We start from the raw sequence: 24,875 nt of genomic DNA on the forward strand, positions 1-24,875 counted from the left end.
CTGTACAATGTTGTGTGTTTTTTCATTGCCCAGTCATCATGGTTGGCAATCATAGCAGTTGGCTTTTATAGAAGTATTTGCAATCATACAAGAATACCTCGGAAAAAATGGTCCAGAATTGATGAATCATACTTTTCCTTTTTTAGCCCACTTTTTGTACTTACCTCATCCTTGTTTATCCTTTATCGTTCACTTCTTGTTTTCACATAGCTCCAAACAACAAATGTGACAACAAGAGAAACATTTCAAAATTTGTTTGTGATGATCACAGCATGTGGTTTGATTATTTGTTCTTGTGTTGGTCTACTTGCAGGTGATAAAAAATACATTATGGGACCAAAGTTTTCCACCCTCGACGCCACTGTGTTTGGACATCTGGCCCAGGCCATGTGGACATTACCGGGGACCAGACCTGAGATGCTTATAAAAGGTTAGTCTCTAGAAAGATGGTTAAACTTTTACTAAGCTGCATTAAGAACACTGGAACACGTGAATGCTCAAAGGATGATGACGTGTTGCGACTGAGGCCATCTGATGGTAAGCCTTCAGTAGTGATCGGATCTTTGAATGGACACATTTTTTTTGTTCTGTGTCATACTTTATCTCTGAACGTGTTATACCAGTTAGCTCATGAAATGATGCTTTTATTCCAAGTCGGCCTCCATAGTGCTGAGAAACCAATGCATCCAAAGACACAATGTGGCCCTTATTAAGAGTGGCCTTTTAAGTTCACTGTTACATTTGCATTTTCAATGGTTGTTGTTCAACATGGTTATGTTATGGCATAGTAGCATCTTATGAGAAACAGTTCTTGTTCTATTTGGAACCTTAAGGGACTGTGATGCTCTGGGCAGTTATCTCTGTCTGGATTATGCTGATCAGTCACCTTGGGTTGCTGTGCTGCTTAAAATACATCTATTTTAAATTTATTGGACCTGGACTTCATCATTGTAACATTCACATATAGGAATTATAAGTTTGTTGAATTTATCACACCTTGTAAATACCACATCTATGGATAACTTTCGGCAGGTCAAACCTGCCAATAGTTATATGAGGAAAAATGCATAAAGGGGCATGTGCATATAAGTGTGGTAGGCACCCAAACAAATGTTTTTTTTAATCCAGGCCTACCACACGTGGAACACACTGAAGTAAGCTTCAACTTACCCGACCAATACCTTATCAGTGGGGTCAAGGCTAAGAAATACAGACAGGATTGTTTTCTTATTGACTTTTTGTACTTATGCTGTCTTTGGCCTGGTAAATTACAATATGTGTGGTTACTTCTGTTACGCAAATATAAAAATTCTGAGTTTATTGCAGCCAGTAATTAATGGTTGTGATAAAGATCCCATCCCTTGTTATATTTCAGCAGGTCAACCCTGATGGAATTTAACGAGGGAAAATGCCTGGTAAAAACTGAGACATACAGATATTGGTGCGGTGTAAGTCTTTATCAGGTGTGACCTCGCACCGAACACCAGGCTACTCATAAAGAGGATCTTTGGTTGCCATTCTTTGTATATTGTCATTACCTCATCTACTGTTTATGAAACCCATCTGATCTGAATCTACCCAGTTTGGCATTAGAATTTCTAGCCTATTTTGGCCAGAAAACCTGGGTAAAGAGCTTGGTATCTGTGTTCAGGAGCGATATCGGCCTATATGAGCTACAATTCTTGGGGTCCACCAATGTTTCTTTTTAAATGCACTTATGGCCTTGTACTCAATATACCCGTCTGTTGACCTTCTAGATCGCTGGCTCTAAGGTGGTGCGACTGGTGCCACCGCACCGGGCACTGAAGTGGGGTGGGGGCACCATGTTTGTAAGTATATTATCTTTTTAAAAGCACCTGCTGCCACATTCCTTGCCTCCAGCAATGTTCATATTATAAGAAAACAATGGTTCTGTCGGGTATGAGCAAAACAATTACTTTGTTGTAAAAATGAATCAAGAAATTTTCAGGCAGGCATCTATAAGAATGTCAAGATAACTCCGGTGATTAAAGTTCTTCCTGGACAGAGACTGGATTTTTATCTAGTGGAAGGTTTGACTCAACATAAGGTAGCGCAGAGGGTTAATATGCCTACTTAAAAGAACATGTACCATGCAGATCACAAAGTGCATATAATCAAAATAGGTCTGTGGGTTACTGCTTTTTGTCAGAGAGATACTTTTGATACTTGCAGTTTAGAAGGTAAAATCCTAATATAGACCAGTGAGCTATTAACTATCATCAAAGAGCTGCATGCAAACTGCAAGGTGTAGATTAAAGCTGTATGTTGTTTTGCCCAGTCTTTAATTATCCTAATCTTTCAAAAAGTTACTTTGATAAAAATCTATTCTTATTATTAAAGAGAGTCCCTAACAATGGTGTTACGTTTTAAATTCTGAATTTGTGCTTTTCCAGACCAAGGACTCAAACTATACAGCCTACCAATGTGGATGACATATGACTCTTACACCTTTAAGTCCTCAGTCTTATGTAACATTTCTTATACACTGATTTACACAAGTATCATTGTTTCTGCACAATATGTGTGTGATGTAAAGTGCTCAGACACCTTGCACTAGTATGAGTGGCGCTATAAAACTAAATGAGTCTGAGAGAGAGTGATTATGGAGACGAGGGGCACTGTTAAATGATTGTAGTGAGGTTATCCAGGCAGAGGTGGTCATTGGCGGGCGTCAACAAACATTGTCACACAGGGCCCCACCAGTGCTGAAGCCTGCTCTGCTTTTCTATTCTACATCTCAAATTCTATTGGCTTTTACTTCCCTTCCTTTCCCTCATCAGGCTGCTGCTCTTTCTCTTGCACTCCTAGAATACTGTCTGCTGCAGCCCAACTCTTGCCTCTCTTAGAATTGCATTTCAAACCCACTTAATCATACTGGCTTTCATAATTATCTCTGTGTTAAGCATTTACGTAACCAGTGTTTTAGATCTTAGGTTTCTGGATTTCATTTTTTTTGTGCTTCACTGGTCCCTAAAACGTTGTTTGTTGATAATGCTCTAAAAGGAAATAAAAATGACATATAATTAAATGTATGAGTTACACTAAATGTTCAGAAAACTCTGGTCCTAAAGGCTACCTGTTAGATAAAGAGGAGATGGGTTGTGGACTCCCCCTCGGCCATCACCTACCCAGCCGGACTTTGGGCAGACTTTCCTTCGTCTCTCTGTCGTATCTCCCCCCTAACCATTTACCCTTCCCCCTACCCTTCTACGCTTTATTTATCTCGTCGTCCTATGCTCTTTAAATGTTTTTCAACTTAGACCTTGCTATTTGGCCGATGCCCGGTGGAGCTACCTGATAGCTAAAGAGAAGATGGGCCGAGGACATCCCCCTAGGCCATTTCTTTGTCTCGCCGTCGTATCTCCCTCCTACCCCTTCACCCTACTCCCTTACCCTTCTACGCTCCATTTATCTCATCTTCTATGCTCTTTAAATGTTTTACTGGTAACTGATGTAACCTGTTAATTGATGTAATTTTATAACTTTGTGGATCCTCATGTAAAGTGCTCTGATACTTCGGGACTAGCCAGCGCTATATAAAACACATTAAACAAACAAACCATTCAATCTCATCATGTGAAATGGAAGCTTTTTGTAGTCTGTATTTTTTCCTCGCATCCTCGTTCACAATTATTTATTTTTGAGACTGTGTGGAAAAATATTTATAAAGGTATGCACACACTTCCTTAAAAAGGTCAGGGCTTCCAGTCTTACAATAATACGTTTTATTTTGGCTTTTGGGAGGGGGAATTTGGCATGGAGACTTTGAAGCATTACCAGTGCTATCCGCACTGTGCAACAAACAGTTGACTTAGGTATGACTAGGAGCAGGGACGGCCTGCTCAAACAAGAAGTGTTGCAGTGTGTGGAGGGCGTGCAAAGGTTTAAATAATTAGAAAAAGAAGACTTACCCGAAGCTGCCGGCCAGCTCTGCCATCCGTGTTCCTCTTCTTCTTGGTCCCAGCAGACACTGGGACCGCATCAGAGACTCCCGGCCTGAGCAGGCTGGTTTAATGCTCACTCAGGCACACAGAGTCTGTGCTGTTTCACCAACTCAGCTGTGCAATACAGCTGGCTTGGAGTAACCTAACTACGCATGCAGTGCTTAATTTGTAAAATATGAAGTCCAGGTGCTCAAATGTTTGTCGGAGGCCAACACCCACTTTCCCCGGCTCCACCCACTCACTCTATTGGCTCCACCCACATCCTCAACTGGCACTGCTGAAAGCCAGATGTAATACGTGATCTGAATTTCAGCATAGGGACTTCCTCAAGTGAAGTTTTGATAGGAAGTCCCCCGCCCCTCATCTCTCCATAGCCCCTTTCTCATGTATTTCATTTGTTTTATAGCGTTTCTGGTACCAGATTATGGTGTCGGAACACTTTACATCAAACACACATATAGACAATGAATAATATATGTGTAAGTCAGAGTATAGAAAATGTTTCATAAGACCAAGGGCACTACCTGATATAGGCATTTTTTTTAAGAGTGCTTGGGCTGGAGAAGCACAAACTTGGGATTCAAAACGTAACACAGTGGTTAGGGTTACATTTACTAATAAGAATTTACTTCTGTCCAAACAAACCCTTTTTAGCAACATTAAGTTAATGAAAGACTGAAAATAACATAACTTTGTACCCTGTACTATGTAGTTTGCATGCAGCTCTTGATGGAAGTTCATAGCTCACTGATTTTGTAACATATGAACTGTACAGAAACAAAAGGATCATTTGTGACATAAGTAGTAACCCACAGAGCTATGCACATAAAATACATTTATGTGATATGCATGGTGCACATTCTTGCAGCACAGCGGAGTTCTCCGTCAGTGAACCCCTTTTTTCAGGAGGTTCCTGTTTTAAGCCGGTTTTTGTCACCTCTTTTGGGCCTTGTTTGGGAGGGATGGGGGGAATAGGGAGCTCTTGCAGAAGCCTCGCTGTGGGACCACCTTTCCCAGGGGAAAAAACAAATTGTATGTCGCTTATAGTCAGAGATGCTGACAGAACGATGTGCAAGTCCCGGCGTCAGCTCAACTTCCTGTGATTCTGGGCAAATCATGTAATCTCCCTTAAAATAAGATTGTCTCTCCTAAAAGAAAAATAAAGTGGATCTTGTGTAATGTTACTGGTGCTCATGTACACTGCCCCAGTGCCAATGGGCTGAGTTCACGTATATAAAACTACAAAACCAATAACAAAAAATAGCTTGCCAGATTCTAATGAGACCAACTGTCTGGTGCTCTCCATGCCACTGGAATCAAGCTATCCTGGCTGAAGAGGGGTGAAACCCCGAAACCGGTCCTAGGATGCTTGTTTTCAGTCCAGGGAGGACCTGGCTTGGCAGTTCGGGCTGGACTGTTCCCATGAGGCACAGGGTCAAGACTGATTTGCATATGGCTGGGTTCAAACTGGAATGGTATGGTGAGCAAAAAAAGGATGGATTTAGGCCCAGATCTCTGTACTGGGGTGAATGTATGACATTGTTCTGCATTCTGTCCATCAACTGTTGTTTCTGCATTTGTCACCCCGAGTGGAACGGGTATGCTGAGACGTGAGTCCCGTGCTCTCCATGCCACTGGAATCAAGCTATCCTGTTGTTTTTGCGCTTGATTAATGAAACGGACAATCCGGGAATGTGGGCCGTTTTTTTTGGGAGTGCCGTGGGCCTAATTATGTTCCAATCCGACCCTGCTTATGAATCTCACTGAGAGACTGGAGTCTCGGTGGTCCCTCACCACATTCTGCAGAGGGCCCCATTACTTTGCGTCATGCCAGTAGTTAAACTGTGGCCTCACTGTGACAGTGACTTCCCCGTGGAGTTTGCACTTAAGTGCCTGCACACGCATTCACCTGGGAATGCGGACCTGAATGCTTTCAGTTTCGTCTCTCCACCTCAGCTCTTTTTAGGTGAATTCCAAGGCCAGAAAAGTTGCTGCAGCCTCTATGTGCCCAAAACAAAGGCTGACATCCATCTGGACCCTGCCAGGCATGATGACACCCACCACTGCGCCGGGACACCGGTCTCACTGCGAGTCACCATTATTATTCAACAGCCCGGCTATAGTTGAAACTACCCACAGTTTGACATTGACCCCAAGGCGAGGCCAGGAGGCCTGAAATATTTCTGCATCGGGCGAGTTTCAGTCTACCGCCTTTTTACTCAAAAGCACGTTTAATCAAAAGCACAGTGCTAACAAAACAGCATGTCCGTGCTTCAATAGAAAAGTTAAATTATTACTCATGGGTTCATATTTTTAATATAATCTGCAAAATGAATGCTGTTTTGTTTCTGACAAAACTTGTTGTGTTTTTCTTTATAGCACCGGGGACTGTTTTGTATTAATTAATGTGTGTTAAAATTATGCAGCACTCTACAGTCTGGCTGCTTTCACTAAAGGGGCAAGTGCCTGTCAAACTTTAAACTCGAGGGCCAATGCACAGTAAGGCCAAATCCGAGGATGTGAGTGAGGGTAGTAAGCGATCCTTCAGCGCACAAGGCGTTAATCAGAGAGCAAAGAAACAAAATCATATTTGAGTGGGGGCTTTTTTCCTGCCGTGGGACAACCTCAGATCTCCCAACACCTTTCTATTTCTGAACAAGTCACTGCTTCCAAGATTCGAAGAGGAGTCTAATGGGCACGTAACTAACTGTCTCAGCCCTAATCTTGCATCCTATAACAGTAACGTTCATGCAAACCACCACACTCAAGAAAATCAACTGTTGGCTACTTACTGGTTACCAACTGCTGCACGACACGCAGCTTCATATAGTAGTGCTGAACTGCCTGTGAGTCATGCGTGTGTCCTGATCATAAGGCGGGCGACTGAGACAATTTAAAAAAGGTTACGCACGCTGCCTCACGCAGCCCCACATGACCAAATCCAGCCCAATCAGTGGCCTGCCTGCCGGCAGCACAGACTGAAAGGAATGGATTTATTACTGGCACAGCTCTTCACGGAGACTCGGAGACAAAGTGAGAATGTGAACACTTATATTATTGTGTGACACACGTTATGCAGTCACATGCAGATCAAGACCCGGCGCTGATAAATAAGTACCGGTGCTAAGCACCGGAAAGCACCGGCACAAATTAAGCACCGTACGCATGTCTTTTTGGCCAGGCTAAGACAGCCAGCCAAACAGAGATGCTCACTTAGAAGTGCTCTCTGCTCCTCCATTCCATGGCCCAGCCCGGTCCGGACCTGCCCCTTCCTACACACGCTGGCCCAGCCAGAAGGTGAAAAATAAAATGAAAATAAAATATTGTTTTATTTTTCAGCTGCTGGCTCTGAGCATTGGTGTGACGCTATTCCGCCATTGTGCTGCTGACTAGATGAAGCCATTCAATGTCCTTGCTTTTCTGAGTGTGACAGCTGACGCCTTCGCCAGCATATCTCTCTTGCCCTCCCCCCCTCTGTGTGGCGTAGGCCACATCCGAAACAAGCATCACCAATAGACTGTGATATTAAATAGTGGTCAATATTCACCATTAACATTGTTTTTGGGTATGCAGACACCATGGCTTACTTCTTTGTGTTTGCAGGCAGGGCCCTGTCAAGCGTAGTGCAACTATGGAAGTCAAGCATCTTTAGGTGTGACCAAAGGTTTATCAAATCTATTTTCTTTCAGCTCATTGTCAGTGATTTTTGTTTGGTATTAAAATGGGGGCACTTGTTTTTTTTTTTTTTTGAAACCGTTTATTGCAGTTCGTAAAAGTTACAGGTATGGGCCTACAACCATCCGGCCGGCCGCTAGAATGACAAAAAACATATTGCACACATACAGTAAAAGTCTCTAGGCAGTGCAGAGCAGTGAAACAGGAGTAATCAATGGTGCAGGCCACACAGCTCCAAGCCCACAGTACGGTTCCCTTTTCTTGAAACAAAACAACACCAAAAAACCACACCCGCAGGGCAACCCGCGATCCAAAATAACAGCACGTGCTCCATAAGTGGGGGATCCAAACCAGCAGCAGAACTCTGGAGAGGGGAATGGGAATAGATCAGGGACTGGGGGACCGCGCGCCCGCGCGCCCGCGGCTGAGGGAGGGGGGCCATCTAGGGAGACGGAGCAGGCGAGGCAGCCGGTAGCAGTGGTGGCTCACAAATACCCCCGCGGTAGGCGTTCCAGGGGCCCCAGAGTTTCACCCACGCCCCAGGCTTACCTCTCGCCACATACACCACCTTTTCACGAAACATACACCAATCCATATGCTCTTTCCAGGCCGACACCGCAGGGGGCCTCTGGGATCCCCACAATTGAGCAATGTCGCGCTTGGCTATCATGTATCCCAGAGTCACCCACCGCGTCTGCGGGACCGAATAGTCATTCGGTTCCCATACATTCAGCAAGCATCTCCTCGCTTCAGGCAGCAGCGCAACACGCGTCACCACACGCAGGACCTCATGCACACCACGCCAGAATCGCTCCACCTTCGGGCACTCCCACAGTATATGCATGAAAGTCGCCAACGCACCACAGCCACGCTTACACATTCCGTCACCAGCAAAACCCATACGCAGAAGCCTTGGCCCCGTCACGTAAACCCGGTGAAGGATCTTGAGCTGGACGAAACGAAGGCGAGCCGGGATGGCCACCTCTTTCGGAGAGGCCACCGCGGAAATCCAATCCTCATCGTCCAGCTCCAGCCCGTCGGCAACCCAAGCCTCGCGGAGACTAGTAAGCAGGCACGATCTATTGTTGATCAGTTTTTTGTATATGAGGGAGATCGTGCTGTCCGGGACATGGCCATCTAGGACTCTGTCCTCCAGGGGGGAAGACTCCGGAATGGATGCGACATCCGGGAAGACGGAGCCCAGCGCATGGCGGACCTGTAGGTACCGAAAGTACTCACTGCCCTGCAGCTGGAACTCCGCCTGCAGCGTCTCAAAAGTTTTGAATCCCCCCCTCGTCCAGAGATCTCCCACCGTGCTGATTCCGATCGTGTCCCACTTCTCGAAGCCCTTCGACGTCCACAGGGAGCCCAACCTCTCAGACGCATACAGCGGTGACGCCCGGGTCAAACGGTCCTTCCACCCCATAGCTGCATTAGCCGCGTGCCAGACACGCACCATGACACGCGTCGGTCCCGTCAGCGTAGAGCGCTCGATTGTAATCGCCACCGGGCAGGAGCATCTTATCCATCTCAAATGCCGGGTTCAAGGCGGGCCCGTAAAGGCCATGATTAATTGCAGCTAGTTGGGAGGCCCAGTAATACCGTTTAATGGGGGCACTTGTTGACGTTTACTTGTGCCTGTATGCCTGAGCTGCAACAAATCTTGTTCCTGCAAAATTTCAGTATTTCCCAAATGAACTTTTGACTCATTCTTTAACATACAGGGACATTCTTCTTAGATCATTTCTTGAAAACCTTTGAATTAAATCCCGAAGTTCATGCAGAGGAGCTTTGATAATGAATGATTAAGTGATACAGTCATAGTTCTTCCCGGATGTGGTAGGTTATAGAGTGGTAAACGTGATGAAATATTCCTGTTGAGCAGAATGTTCCTCCCAGTCTAACTCCTGGCCCCAACCCCAAAGAGTTACAACGCCCAGTCATTATTAAATTATTTATATTTTCTGTCCATAAAATGTACGCACTCTTTTACTGTAACGTTCCCAGATTTTGTGAGCTCGTGGCTAGGAATCTTTGTCGCTAAACATTATTTTGTGTACTTTCATGCCTGCCCGTCACAGAATCTGGCCGCATATCTCATGCACCGCTACTGTAAATAACATATGCGTGCACCCTGTTAAGTGCACCCTTTGGAATTACTGAAAATGGCTGACAAACATTTACACAACACGAACACTATGCTACAAATGGTTCTGTCGGGTGGAACATTTCTTAGCATTCCATCATTAATATGTAGAAATATAGAAAGAAACACACACAAAGAAATTAATCAAAATGAGTATTTTATACTTTTTGTTTTATATATGCAAGGCTATCAAAGAAACAAGTTCACAATTGAAAAGACGAAAGCGTGACTTGTAAGTGAATAAGTGATCTTAAAGTGCCAAGGTGTTTAGGTGAATGCAATATACTCAGTGCGATTGTTTAAAAACAATGTATAACATGTATGAATCAATCGACATCTGTCCCTGTATAACCAAATCTCCAACAGCCCTCCTCTGGGTCCTTTTCTTTTTTAGAGGTGGAGAACATAGGTGGTGGATTGTGAAGATGCGTCGGCGTTTCGACCCAAGAATGTGCGTTAATGAAACAAAGTCACAATGTTTCATTTATGTAAATGAAATTTCGGGGTAGATATTTATGTCAGACGATATTCTGACTACTATTCTGGTACTCTATCACATCATTATGTAGCACATGGGTAATTATTCTAGACGCTGTTGGTTCGAGTGGTCTCTCTCGCCTCCCCCACTCTCATCTGTCGAGGCAACAAGTGCCTGTGGAAGTCCTGAAATACCTGGTGGAAAAATCAATGTTGTTATCCCAAGGTCAGCAAGCAGTCATAACCATCAGCAGTGAAACATTGGGCGGTATGGCTCTCAAGAACGACTCTCCAAAATCCTCTCTTGAGACTGGAGAAGATACAAAATCAGCGGGAAGGGCATCCAGTAGAAGATGAACGACGGCATTCAGGATCATTTCCCGGGTGATCCGACCATAATCAATCTCCCATTTCCACTTCACTTCAGGTAGCAAAAGATGCAGGCTCTCTGTGCATGGATCATTTTTGGTCAGGTTCTCTTTTATGGAGGGAGTCAGATAAAGTAGGTATTCTTTACTGTGTTTCTACAATGCAACCTTCCTAGAACTTCAAAAGCGAATTACTACTTTTTATCTGGATGAGGAACACTATGGGGACTCTGAGGGATGTACTTCCAATTCTTAAAAGGCAATGTCTAAAACACCATGTTATTCTAAACCCTAATACCACCTTCTACAGAAGGTGCAAATTGTTAACATTTGCTTGGTTCAGTTTACAGTGATTCTACCAAAAGGCTTTGTCTGTAATTTTCCCTTTTGTTAAGAGCAAAAGCTGGTTGACGATAAGTTGGAGAAGCGGTAATGCAATTAGCAGAGGTCAAGAGACTGGTTGTTGCTTTCCATCCAGTCTCCATCTAAAATCTCCAGTGCCCTTGTGGGCTATGCCTCACAATCAGTGTCCTGGTCCAAACATGGTTCACAGAGCTAGACCAGCACCTAGAGAGGGACATTGTGGTCAAGGAGGCTTTTTAGCCACTGAGATGCCTGTTACCTTCATCTCATCGGCTTCTGAAGCCCTGGCTAATAGTCACATTTCTTCCCATTGAAGGCGGTGGGTTATAGTAAAGTTGGAGAAAGTTGGAGTGAGTATCGATCAATTTGCTGACATTTGAGGAGACTCCGTTTAAGATCACTGGGTTTTGCAAGTGGTACAGAATGCAAATACAATAAACGTTCTGCAGACACCTCCACATTCAGAGTATGCCAAAGCATCACAAAAGTCACAAGTTCTGTAACAGGGCATTTTCTAATTGGTAAACCACATTTTGATTGTTGCTGTGATACGTCGACACAATTATTATATATTTTATCTATTTCGTTTTTAGATATGCTGAATAAGACCAACATTCAACAAATGCATGTGTTTTCACCCTGGAGACTCTTTACAAGCAAAATATGTGGATACCCAACTGTTCCCTACTTCTTGTACATTAATCAGTGGTGCAAACATTTTATAAAGGGCTGAAGGTGGGTGGGTGCTGGACAAATAACCACAGGGGATGTTTATTGCCTGCTGCAGTACACATTGAATGCAGTACAAAACGATCTGCACGTTTAGAGAAAACTGGCAAAAATGAACCCTTTAAGTGCTTCGGGCAAGTCAGTCTGCATTGATTTTCAGAAGATAAAAGATACGCTTTAGACCTAGGACTCCATTATAATGAGAGATCTATTCGAGACTGGCAAACTCCCTGCTGGATAAGTGCATTGTTTTGAGTTGCTTTGCAAGGAAGTGAAATTACCCAATGACTAGAAACCGCCTCATATACTATCACACATTTGCATCTATGTCACCTCTGAGCTAAAATAGTGCATGCTATTTCAGTTTATTAGCTAAGTGTCACTATTGAGGTCCAGCACACTCTGAAATAGCACAAAGGAAAACAAAGATCAAGTTTATATGCATGTAGGATAGAAACATGCTAACTGATAGAAAAACTGGGTTTCCACATTGGAAAAATGAAGTATACGGATAAGAAAATATATTTAAGTTGTTTGTGACTACAGGGTCAAATATTATGCAGTAAAGATGGAAGCAAATAGGGGAAAGAGAACTAACTAAAACACCTAAAAGGAGAGGTGTGGCTCATTGGTTAGAGGCGGCCGACCCGTAAGCAGAGAATCGGCCAGGGACCAGGGTTCAATTCCCGACGCGGCAGGGTCGTGGACCAGGGTCAAAACGGACTCGATAATTCTCGCCTCGGTACCTACTCTAACCAGGAACACACTCGGCAACTCTGGGCATTAAGCTTGCCTCATCTCTACAACGGCCCCCAACAGATGCCAGGGATGCCTGGTTTCACCTTGGAGATACCCAGAAAGGGACCATCTCACAGGGAAAACCAGGACGGGTTCCCCAGCGGTCTTCAGCGCCAGGATACTCCATGGAGTCACAGTGCGCTTTACAAGTACACCCACATTTACATTTACATTTTACTAATCCGGGTAAACCTGATTTGAGATGCAGTAAAACCTATCCAGATACAATTTTAAATTGTCGGGGTAAAGAAAGTGAGGTGTGCCCTTAGATCATAAAGATATAAGTGAATGGGATTTCCTGTGAAAAAGCACAAAGAATGTTTTGTTATATCCCTCTTTCTTGGGATGGGGCTAACATTTTCATAAATACCCTGTTTCCTACTTGGAAAAGGGAGAGGGCCTGAGGGACAAATGGAAAGTATGATGGTGGATATTTTATTTGTACAATTTTGTGCAGGCACCAAATAAAAACTGTGCCAGGACAGTTGTAGGGATGCTGCCCATAACTACTTCTTTGTTCCGAGCTGTTTGCACGAATGTTTTATTTTTATCTACAGCGACCCCTCAAGCTGCACAACTGGCGATCCTCATGGATACATTTGGTGACTATGGGGAGAAACTCCATTGGTCGCCTCACCCTATCGTTTCAGACCAGCCATCTTTAGTCCCTGCTACACAAGTTCTGGTGGTGACAGCTCTTTATAAGTTGTAGAATGTCTGGGTTCATGTGTAATGGCCCCCCGATGTAGGCCGGGGACCTTCGTGTTTATTTAATTTGTTGATGAATGTAATGTTTGCAAACATCGGGGCTTATTCACAAGCCCCTTGCGCAGCCTGTGCATCACTTTTAATATGGGAAAAAGTGACGTACCGGCGGCACAAGGGGCTTGTAAATAAGCCCCATCATTTTTAATCATTGATGGGGTATCTGTAGCACCTGTATATCTTGTGGTTTTCCCCCCTCATGGGCAATGGCAGTCATTATCCCCTTAAAGGAAACCGGGAGGTGTTAAAAAAAAATTAAAAGCACTTCCTGCTCTAAAAGAAACCCTTTTACAAACATTCACAAAGGGGGACCCCTTCCCTTTTGCAAATGGATTACCACCTACTTGAAGTAGGGGTAAAATGCAAATGTTTTGCAACCACATTTTGGTAGCAAAACATTCAAACATACCACTGCGGGTCGCAATAAGGAAGGGACGCCCTTAACATGCCCCTTCCTAATACTGAAGTGCAAACCCATTTTGTGAGCCAGTAATAGGTTACTGAATCGCAAAATAGGGCTTTTTACATAAAAAATGTTTATTTTACAGGTCACAAATGGGCCAAATCTGTGAATCGGGCCGTTTGCAACATAAAAAAGCTACTTACATCTGGCCCCATATCTACTAAGGTGTAGCACTATCCTTAGCTCTCCCTAGATCTGGTGCATAATCAGGCTGCCTAGCGCCACACACACCACAATGCAAAGGTGTCTGCTTCATAGGTTTTGTACTTGCAGGCAGTGGCGACTGGCATGTCCAGAGGGTGGTGGGGAGGGAAGCACAAAAAGAAAAAGATATACAAAAAAAGAAATACATTAAATTAAATAAAACACACTTACCTTCCTGCAACGAGTGCACCGTCCTCAATAATCTTTTCTCCTCGAGGCAGGCTCCCAATCCAATCCTGGGCTGCTCACATGCTGTTAACCAGCATGAGAGCAGCACCCTGATTGGAGGGAGCCACCTGACTCTGCGCTCCACAGCGCACTGGAGACCTGCACTTGCTCTCAATCCAGCTGTCTTTAGACAGCTGGGTTGAGAGGTTAGAAGTGCTCATGCACACTGTGAACAAGTGCAAAGGGAGCCCACCCCCATCTCTGCTGCCATTCAGCAGGTCCTGTCCCATCCTGCCACTCCGTTTGGGACAGGGTGGTGAAAAATAAAATGGGTATGAAATAACATCACAACCATATTTTTTTTCGTCTCTGAGGGCATTTCTGTGAGGCAACGTTCCTTCACTATAATGGAGGAGGTGCCACTGCTGGAAGGGTACTTTTCAGTACAAAATACTATGATTAGACTAACTTTGAAGCTTCCCCCACTTCGGATGCAAAGTGGAAAAAGTTAGGAGAAATAAAAGCACTTCAACTTTTTAACCCCTGCTTCAATGTAGCATTTGTTTTGGTGCAAAACCTACAATTGTTAGTAGATAAGTTTTTGCATAAAAAAACATCGGTTGTTGCATGGGAATGCCTATGTATCACTCGCAAACGGCTCCTTGACACAGTAATGCGCACTGCTTTGATTTAGTTTCAGTCAAGTTTCCAGCACATATCAAGTTTTAACTGGAAAGTAAATCTAAAAATAATTTTTTTGCCTAGGTTTGCTTCACCTTTGTGACGCAAACCCAATGCTAAATGTTTGTAAATCTGGTCTGAGGACCGCGTTTGTAATACCACCCCAGCAAAAAGTCTTTGGTTGCCAACACAAATCAGTATTTTTGTTGGAAAGTTGACTAATGCAATACAAAGTAGCACTAGTATATCCTGCGACCCCCCCACATCCCCCAGCGCCTTGAGACCCTTACGGGTGAGTAGTCGCGCTTAACAAACACCTACTCGGTGGTTCATTGGCCCTTCACTGACGATGTTTAGGTCCCTCGGATCTTGTGACAGAATTGAAGGGGCATGCGTCGCAGTAATGGACCGAGCATGACTTTTTGCGCCTCCTTTAATGATAACTTGATGCAGCATCAAGCGCCAGGTTGTAGGGATTTGTGTGAGAAAGCTGCGTTAGTGCTGGGTTTCATATGACAAAACGCTATCACTTGAGACGTTTTGGTTATCTGGAAAGACGTACAGGGAGATTTACAAAAAATTCACGCAGCGCACCCTCCCGTGAGGCTGCGTTGCATTGCGCGACAGATAGGGAGCAGGAGAGCGCCATATCTTCAGAGATATGGCTCTCCCCTTTCCCTTGCCCTGATTACGGATGCCATGCCACGCATGCACCTTAGCACCATAGCGCTAGGGTGTGTGCATTAGTCTAGCATAGGTTTTGTACAGGAAGGATACCCTTCCTGTACAAAATACGATGCCTGGACACAATGCAGCAGGCATGCAAAGTTGGAAAAGGAAGGAGAAATTAAAGCATTTCTCCTTCCTTGGGCCTACTTGAAAAGGTGCAGTTTTCTCACGCTAAACCCAATCTACTGTTTTTAGTAAATTGGGTTTAATGTGAGAAACCTTGGATGGTTGCATGGGAATGCCCATGCTCCACCCTTGGTACGCTTCCATGGGGCAAATAACGGCAACCAGCGCTATGCGCTGCTTCGCATGACATTTTTGCTATTTCCAGCGCTAAACAAGTAATGCGCTGGAAAGAAAATAGGGAAAAATATTTTTGTGACGCAAACACGGCGTAAAATCTTAGTAAATCTCCCCCATATTTCGTTGTTTTGCCTGAATTTATATAACAATGGAAGGTGGCTTCTGAATAGAGATTAACCCCTTCAGCGCGGCGCGGATTTCCGCGCCACGCTGAAGGTTCCGTGCGCGGGCGGGGCCATGACGGAGCGGTTCCGTCATGCGCACAGCGCAACCGACGTGCATGACGGAACCGTTCCGTCATGCGCGTCGAAGGGGTTAAAATAAGCAGGTCGGCTCCTGCCTCTCGTACATCCCATGTTTATTAGAAACGTGAGAGTCCGCACCTCTTTCCTCATATACACTCATTAACTTTGGGGTGGGCTACGGATCTTTCCCTTTCTTATTGTTCCAGTTACTGTTAATTAGTACTTGCAGTGCTCATTACTGCATTGCAGTGTTTTCCTCTCATAGCTCGTATTAAAATAGACGCATGCTTTGTCTTTAAAACATATGGTGTCTTGGAGCAGGCCTTCCAAGATGATATACATTTTGTGAATTGATGCCTAATCAATACCTGACTTTGGATTAAGATACTCTTAAAAGTAATTGCATCGCAATCGCAATACTAAATTTTAATCAATAATTCTGAATGCATGTGCATGGCAATACTGCCTCCGTGTGGTATAGTGGAATGATTGCAACATTATTTGCGTTTTGAATACATAGCTTCTGCAATACTGCCACCTTGCGAAATAAAAGAAAAATTACTGTTCTATAACAATTTTATTTTGCGTTTAAGGCAGCAGCACGCTGCAGTAGAGACAGACATGTTTTTGGTTGCCTTCCTTTACAGTAACTCCTTAACATTTCACTTAGAAACTTACTCAATAACGCGTATGAATATCGATCAAAATTATAGTTGAAGATAATTAGTTATACTTACTACATTGCTTGTATCATGTGCATCGCTGACACTGTGGATTCAAATACTCTATACTGACTGTCAGTTTAGTACCAGGTGAAATGCCTATTAGAAGTGAGTTGGCTTAAGTTGTTTTCTGATCATTGGTTGATATAGTGGGGTGTAAGACATTGCAGAATTCCACTCACTGCGTTCAGTAACACTTGTTTTCATGTTTACTGATTTTGCGTTTTGCTTGCTCTATTTTATGTGAATATCAGGTTTCTGGTGGAGGTGTGTCAGGCCACAATTTGCAGGTGTCCAGGACAATTGCCCAGAATGCTTTGAACACAGTGAAGCAAAACAGCAACTTAAAAGCCATTGGAACTGATTTCCAGTGCAGGGATTTTTGTTTGTCATTCACTTGTTCTCTAAGTTAAGACCTGCTTTAGGTTTGTACTCGTTCGTTTGTACTTGTAGCTTTAGTCCATCTTTTTTGTCAGCATAGTTGAGTTAAATCTTTATAAAAGGCATTGTTAGCTTTACACTGAGATTGGTTTGTAGAAGTATCTTCCATAACTCCCTGAGTGGAAAAGCACTTCCTTCACTGCAGAATTTATTTGCAATTTGTAGGAACATTAACCCGCATTGGGGTTGTTCTTGAAGTGGTAACTTGCAGCTGGTGAAAACCTGCGTTGGAGTGTATATTTTGTTTAATTTGGAAACCCTATATGTTGGTTCCGATCAGACATTGGAATCTCGCTTTTATTATGCACAGATGTGGTTCAGATGCTCGGAGATGCTGGTGTGATGTCCACATCCCCTGCACAAGTTGCCCTACCGGTCATCGGCACACATCTAGATATGGATGCTGTGTTCTTGCTTCACTTGTAAATATTGGCCCCTGTATACATTGACTACGAAATCTGACGGAGATGGGACTGTGGCATTCCACGTGTCACTTACTTATGAGTGGAAATGTGTATTTGTTCTAAGGGGCAGATTTACAAGCCCTCTGCGCCACCAGTATGTCACTTTTTGTGACGTAGTGGTGGCGCAGGGGGCTCCTCCATATTTACAAGGACAGGAAAAGCCACCCTGCGTGACTTTTCCTCTCCTTGTAAATACGGCCCCTTCACACGCAGCACTTTGCGTTGAAAGGGCGTTCCATGGGTGTTGCTGTGGGTGTTACCCACGCAACACCCATGAAACAAGACACATCTCCAGATTTATGAGAAATCGTAAATCTGGAGATGCGTCTAAATGCTACGCCACCCTAGAGGTGGTGTAGCGAGGCGCAACAAGGAGAAATGTTTCTTTTCTCCTCGTTTTTTCCTCTTTCAATGCGTGCTGCAATCTACAGCACACATTGAAAGAGGAAAATGCCTGTAGTGATTGTTTTTGTGCAGGAAGGTGCCACTTCCTGCACAAAAACAATCTCCCCACGACACAGGCATCCTTGCACCATGGTGCAAGGGTGCCTGCGCCAGCTCATGGCTGCAGTTTGTGCGCCAGCGTAGGGGGAAGCACAGAGATGCGACATATTCTTGTAAATATGTGGCATCCCTGTGCTTCGGAAGTGCCGTAGTGTGGCACAGCCAAAGGGCTTGCGGTGCCACGCTGTGGCACTTCCTTGTAGATCTGCCCCTAAGTTGTTAACTGTGGTCTTCCTCTACGAGCTTACTTTACTTGTGTGCAGCGAGTCTAAACACAGACCACAATCAATGTAGGTTAGGCTTGCCATGAGTCTTTGTGCGGTCTGGGACAAAAGTTTAATTGGGGGCCTCCTAGAACTTTTTTTTGCCAGGTGAAAGAATCCACTCTTTTTAGGTATTAAAAAACATGTACCACAGGAAAGGGAAAACATGGCATCTGGCCTCATTTAAGTGCCTGGCCAACTTACCTGGCTCTATAGTAAGACAGCTTGCTGTCATTAAAAAAGCTTTAATTAAAAATATAATCAGATTTTGCTCAAGCAGATCAGGGTCCTGGAAAGTGCAGGGCCAAGGGCATAATACACTCATCTTATGGCCCTGTTTAGGGTATATGTTGCTGCTGGCAGATTCCTACACCAGAAGATGTCTCAAGTTATCACGAGTGGTATTAATCAAGGATTTATAGTGACTAAGGTTGTTTCTGTCCTCCGGCTGGTGTTATCCCTGTGCTGTATGGTTCTACTGTTTTGCTAATGAACAAATTTTGGGGTTTAGATCAGTAGTTGATATGGTGCTCTGGATAACAGTATTTTTATTTTATTTTAAGGAGTGCTATAATGGCTTTTACTGTCAATTCAGGGACATATTGTTGTTGTTGGAAATCATTCACGGTTTTGTTTATGCCAGGGTTTAATGTTTCAGAAAGCACTTTTAGTTATGATGGCAGCCGTAGTATGATATTCATGTGGATGGTTAAGCCTGACCACAATATAGTAACAAACCAGTGCTTCATTGTATTTAAGTCTGGGATTGGTCGCTGTTGTAGGGATTCAATGAAGGTTTTAATGTTTGGGTTCAGTCTTTTAAAAAGCAATTACTTTTATGATGTAGTTCATCAAAGAGCTAATTGTATATGAGTAAGTGTATATTGATTTATAAAGAGGGGAAACGAAAGGAAAATAAGCATAAAGACAAAAGAAAAGACTGAATGAAACATGCAGAGGATGGAAGTGTAGTTGAAAAGAAAATGGGTCACAGGACTGTATAGAGAAGAGGGAGAAAAGGGGATGAATAATTAGTGCATGTTGTAGAGTATGATAAGAAAGGTATGGGTAAAACATGGACTTGGCCCATACCAAGGAAATACAGAGTGGAAAGCAGAATGGACAGTGCACAGTGTCAAAAGTAGGAGATGGTGATGAACCGAGCAAAGATGGATAAAAGACAGCAGGATGTTAAATAACTTTATAAAACTCCAGAAATGACCCCCAGGCATGCTCCAAACATCTCCATCTAGTACGATAAACTAAGCTGAGCACCTCTTGTATCAATGACTCTTCACCCGGTACAAGCAACTTACCTACCATCAGTCTATGAAGGAACCGAGAGTACCGTCCCATGCCTGAACATCAGGCTAGCTATTCAGAAGTATAATACCTTGATCCACTGTTAAGTTCATTCACAAGACTGTGTTGTTCCAAATAAAATACCTCCCCAAAATCCACTTCACGTCAGGCAGTCCCTTTGAAGAAGATCCATATTATCACCACTTCCAGTGCTCCGATGCCAGTCTTCTTCCATTCCATACCATTGAGACAATTTACTCTGCGACCCATGTACTCTCAGCAGTATTTTCATCAGTCGAGGAAATGACGAGCTCCATCTCATATCCAGTGGCGGGTGATACTGAATAAGTGTGGTGGGCGGTTTAAAAATAAAGAACATTTACCTTTGTTAGACCACCGACTCTCCTCCTTTCCTGTCTCTCTCCCGATTCTCTTCCGGAGTGAGTGAGCACACAGGCTCCCCTAAACCAATCATGATGCTGTTGTCACCATAACAGCAGCATTGTGATTGGTCTGAGCACCGTGGTTCAGCGCACAGACAGGCAGTGGGAGCCTGTGCATGTTCTCCACCCAGGCTGTGCATTACAGCCCGGTGGAGAACATGCTAAGTGTGCATATTTCCTCCTCCCCCTACTGACTGTGACGACAGCCAAGCCCGCCACAAAACTGTAATAATGATTCTGTTGATATCTTGTTGAGATATTTCTTTATTGGAGTAAGCAGGTACATCCACACACGACCAGGTCACTGTCTAACTGGCTTCCTTAGTTAACAATCTAGAACACCAGTAGGTCACTCATAACAGTAACTATGGCAATGGTCATGATGATACTTAGATGCCACAAAAACCTGCTTCAGCTCTGAAAAATAAAATGATACCAACATTGTGTCGTTATCCTTTTATTTTTCCTTCTTTGCACTGCTGAAAAGCAGTGGGACGACGCCGCCATTGCTCATATCCTTTTTAAAGTGAAGGCATTATATGCCCCAGGGGAGCCATGTAGCTCTTGCATCATGAAATGAAGAAGTTCCCTTCACCCGATCCTTTGTGCCGATGTCCTTTTAAGTTACCACATCTATTTTGTGATCTTTTGAACATCCTTATTTATAAAGTATTTCAAAGCAGCACAATCAATTCAAGCCATACTAGTTTCTTCATTTAAACATGTTATGAAGGAAAAAATCAAAATAAAGACAAAAACAACATTTATCTTATTCTTATTATCTGAATAAGATTAATGCTGTCTTTGTTATTATTTTATTTTATTTTTATTTTTATTTTTTTCCTTCATAACATGTTTGAAATGTACTGAAAAAGAGAAACATGAAAGTTTGTTCTTCATTCACTCTCCAACCAACATCTCTGAAAAGTGTGTCTATGGGCAACCCTGTAAAACCAAACACACGCAATGAGGGAGTCAAACCACCTCTACCCCTAGATAAGAGGCAGGCGTAAATTACCTGCTGGAATTTCAGTCATTGGGAGACATGGCCCTAAGCACAAGAGGACATAGATATGTTTCAATCCTCTTCATACCCGTAGACAAAAGTCTTAGCCAGTATTAAAAACTGTAACATGCGTATCTAGATTTTTGTTCTTGTTTTCTTAGTAAAGTGTTGCAGCGGCGAAAAGGAGATGACTTGGAACAAACAGAGCATCTGGTTCAATGCATTCCTGACACCTCTGGAGTTATTAGTGACATCATGCTTGATTGAAAAGCATTTTCATGTTAATGATGATTAAATAATGGGTAACACCTATGGAGTCAGGTGGACGTAAAGCGAGTAACTGTAAACTCACAGACGTGCTCAGTGTGCGTAGGACTGAAGACAACCGTACAATGATTGAGTTCTCATGTGGGATAATGGATATGGCCACATGAACACAGTGGGCCTGATTCACGCAGGTAAACGTACACTTTTATGTAAGTTTACTATTTGTTTTGTTATTCACAAACTGAAAGTTTCGTTTTACTAATTGTACTTTTACTAATAGTACTTTTACGACCTGTCCAATCTTTTTACGTGCTTGTGCAGAGTCTCGGCAGTCATAAAATTACTATTAGTAAAAGTTAAGTTGCAGTTTGTGAATACAAAAAAGTAGTAAACTTACACCAAAGTGTAAGTTTATTTTACCTTTGTGTATCATCAGTCGCGGCCAGCTTGGCTTGTGGGTGGGGTGGGGGTGAGGTCGCGCAGAGGGGGGGATCGTGTGGGGAGGTCACGTGGGGGCGTTTAATTTAAAAATCATAACAAAATAAACGTACCTTTCCGTCGGCCGGGTCCAGCGTCTTCACTGCTCCTGCTCTCCTGCCTTCGGCAGGAACAGGAGGCAGGCAGCCAGGCTCCCTCCCCTAGGCCAATCACAATGCTGCAAGCAGCCCAGCCAGCAGCTTATGGGGAGGCCATTTTAATGCAGCCTGCATGGAGAAGGGCAGAGTGTGCATGACTGGTTTGGGCCGCCCCAGAGAGCCGACCAAACAGTCTTAGCGCACCCAGGAGTGGGCACACCACTCCTCTCCTGCCCTGGTTGCAGAGCAGCCCTGACCACCCTCCTGCCCGCAACCAAACATGAAATGGTAATAACTGGAAGTTATTATCATTTTATGTTTCTGCTTCTCACACTGCAAGAAAGCTGTGGGGCAATGCTCCTCTGTTCTAGTGGAGGAGCCTCCCCGGTGTATCATCCCCTGTGTACTTTGCTGTTGTTACAGCATTTACAGCACCACCAGAAAGGATGTCACTAACCTCATACAAGGATCTCATGTATAGGAAGATCTAGCGTAAAGATAGCACTAAAGTAATTCCAAATCCATCTCTATCATTGGAAAACAGCAATGCAGTACTGCACTCACACAGTTCTAGATTGTAAGGGCCAGATATACTAAAAGCAGTTTGCAAACCAGAATGTGTAAATTGCACAGAGTCTGGTTTGGTATCTTCCCTACATTTTGGGATATGTCTGAGGTACTAATCAGCTGCATTGCAATTATACATTCACAGGGGGTTGTAAATCCTCCGACCCTCCGACCACCTGCAAATGCCTGCTAATGCATACATGTAGACATGCAAGTGATAGCAGACTTCCATCCCAGCTTTTTTCATGCAATTTTTTTAAGCTGCACGTACTTTAAATGGGCATGGTACTTACATAACAAAATATTCACTTAGAAAAAAAGCAATTAGGAGAAGCATTCAGGGACCACGGTCTGCTTCCGTAGAGGCCACCTGACATGATTCCCAAGAGGAAAGCTGGCTCTGAGGAAATACTTCCACTTTGCGGCATTTCCTCTGGCAAAATGGAATGTGCACATTGCACAAAGCTAATTTGTGCACAAAAGCCTCTGTGTTTTAGCGAATCACAGAGTTAGCGAGGACTAAAACTTTTGTACAGCTCTTGCTAAATTTGTTGTAGGGATTCTGCTTAGAAACAGAACTATGCCTGGGACCACAGAACGTCAGTATTTAAGGACTTAGTCACCATACCACATCAGTACCTATGAGCCCCAATCCAGACTAGCTCATAGTGCTTTACCTGCCCTCCTAACCTTCCTAGAGTGACAGGTAAGTTAGCATCCCAGAACAAAACACTCTAGTCCCCTTAGTGAACTGTGGAACCAGATCGTCGGCTTCTCGCTTTCTCACTCATGCCTGTCCATAATAAACAAAAAAGACAAGAGAACAGTTTACAATATTTATTGAAACGTATTGTGCTCTATTATAAAACATATGTGCTGCAACTAGAAAATATATGCATCTCAACAGCGTGAGGAGCATTACAAGAAAACTATAAACAGCAAGAAGTCCTACCATGGTGAATTATTTATCTGCCTCTCGTCACCTCCACCATGGAAACACTGTTATATTATAGATCTCTGGGTTTAGTGGCGAACCCCATACCTGCTATGCATAGGTAGTTGTTCTACATTGCAGGCAGTGGATCTCTCTCTCATCAGGACCTTTGCTCTGCTAGAATGTCTTCTCTCTGTTTTCAAAATGGCCCGTCTCTGTGTATATGGTACGAGGTGTCTTCTTGAAAACAGCAGATGTGAATGTATGTTGTGTCTAAGTGCCAAGCTATGTTTGCTAACCGATCACTAAAGACCATGCACAGTGTTGTTTGACCTTGTACAAGATGTTCAGACAGTCTGAAACAATACCAAAACACATGCAGTGCTTTTCTAAAATAATGTTGTGGTACAAAAGTTGACGTGCTAACCGTAACATGTGCAAGGCACAACAGCCTAAATGTGCCAGCAAACTAAAATACAAGCAAACTAAGTGGGCCCTAAAGGAAACATACAACACATTCTTCCTTTGTATGTAATTGAAGCATAGGCTAATTCTGGGCCCGATTCACAGAACTAACTTAAGACAAAATCCTAAACTTACTACCATTTTGGAATTCACAGAAGGCACTTACTCATTTTGGTATTCACAGAAGGCACTTACTCATTTCGGTATTCACAGAAGTTAGGAGTCCTAACTTTAGGACTCCTAAATGCCTTCTGTGAATACCGAAAGTCTTAAAATTAGGATTTTTCTCAGTTTAGTAGTAGTATAGTTAGGACTCCTAACTTTAGGACTCCTAAATGCCTTCTGTGAATACCGAAAGTCTTAAAATTAGGATTTTTCTCAATTTAGTAGTCCTAAGTTTAGGACTCCTAACTTTAGGACTCCTAAATGCCTTCTGTGAATACCGAAAGCCTTAAAATTAGGATTTTTCTCAGTTTAGTAGTAGTATAGTTAGGACTCCTAACTTTAGGACTCCTAAATGCCTTCTGTGAATACCGAAAGTCTTAAAATTAGGATTTTTCTCAATTTAGTAGTCCTAGGACTACTAAATTGAGAAAAATCCTAATTTTAAGACTTTCGGTATTCACAGAAGGCATTTAGGAGTCCTAAAGTTAGGAGTCCTAACTATACTACTACTAAACTTAGAAAAATCCTAATTTTAAGACTTTCGGTATTCACAGAAGGCATTTAGGAGTCCTAAAGTTGGGACTCCTAACTTCTGTGAATACCGAAATGAGTAAGTGCCTTCTGTGAATACCAAAATGAGTAAGTGCCTTCTGTGAATACCAAAATGGTAGTAAGTTT

General features: G+C 43.4%; 1 protein-coding gene across 1 annotated transcript in view; it reads left to right on the forward strand.

Annotated features, from left to right (window-relative positions):
- The window catches only part of FAXC (failed axon connections homolog, metaxin like GST domain containing), a 199,223-nt gene that overhangs the window by 171,154 nt on the left and 3,194 nt on the right, over window positions 1-24,875 (forward strand). Inside the window, exon 5 of the mRNA XM_085611121.1 lies at window positions 314-430. Within this exon, the coding sequence (XP_085467247.1) occupies window positions 314-430 (117 nt within the window). The remainder of the gene's footprint in view (window positions 1-313; window positions 431-24,875) is intronic.

The sequence above is a fragment of the Triturus cristatus genome, chromosome 6, assembly GCF_964204655.1.
Source record: "Triturus cristatus chromosome 6, aTriCri1.1, whole genome shotgun sequence".
In the NCBI taxonomy this organism is placed as follows: domain Eukaryota; kingdom Metazoa; phylum Chordata; class Amphibia; order Caudata; family Salamandridae; genus Triturus; species Triturus cristatus.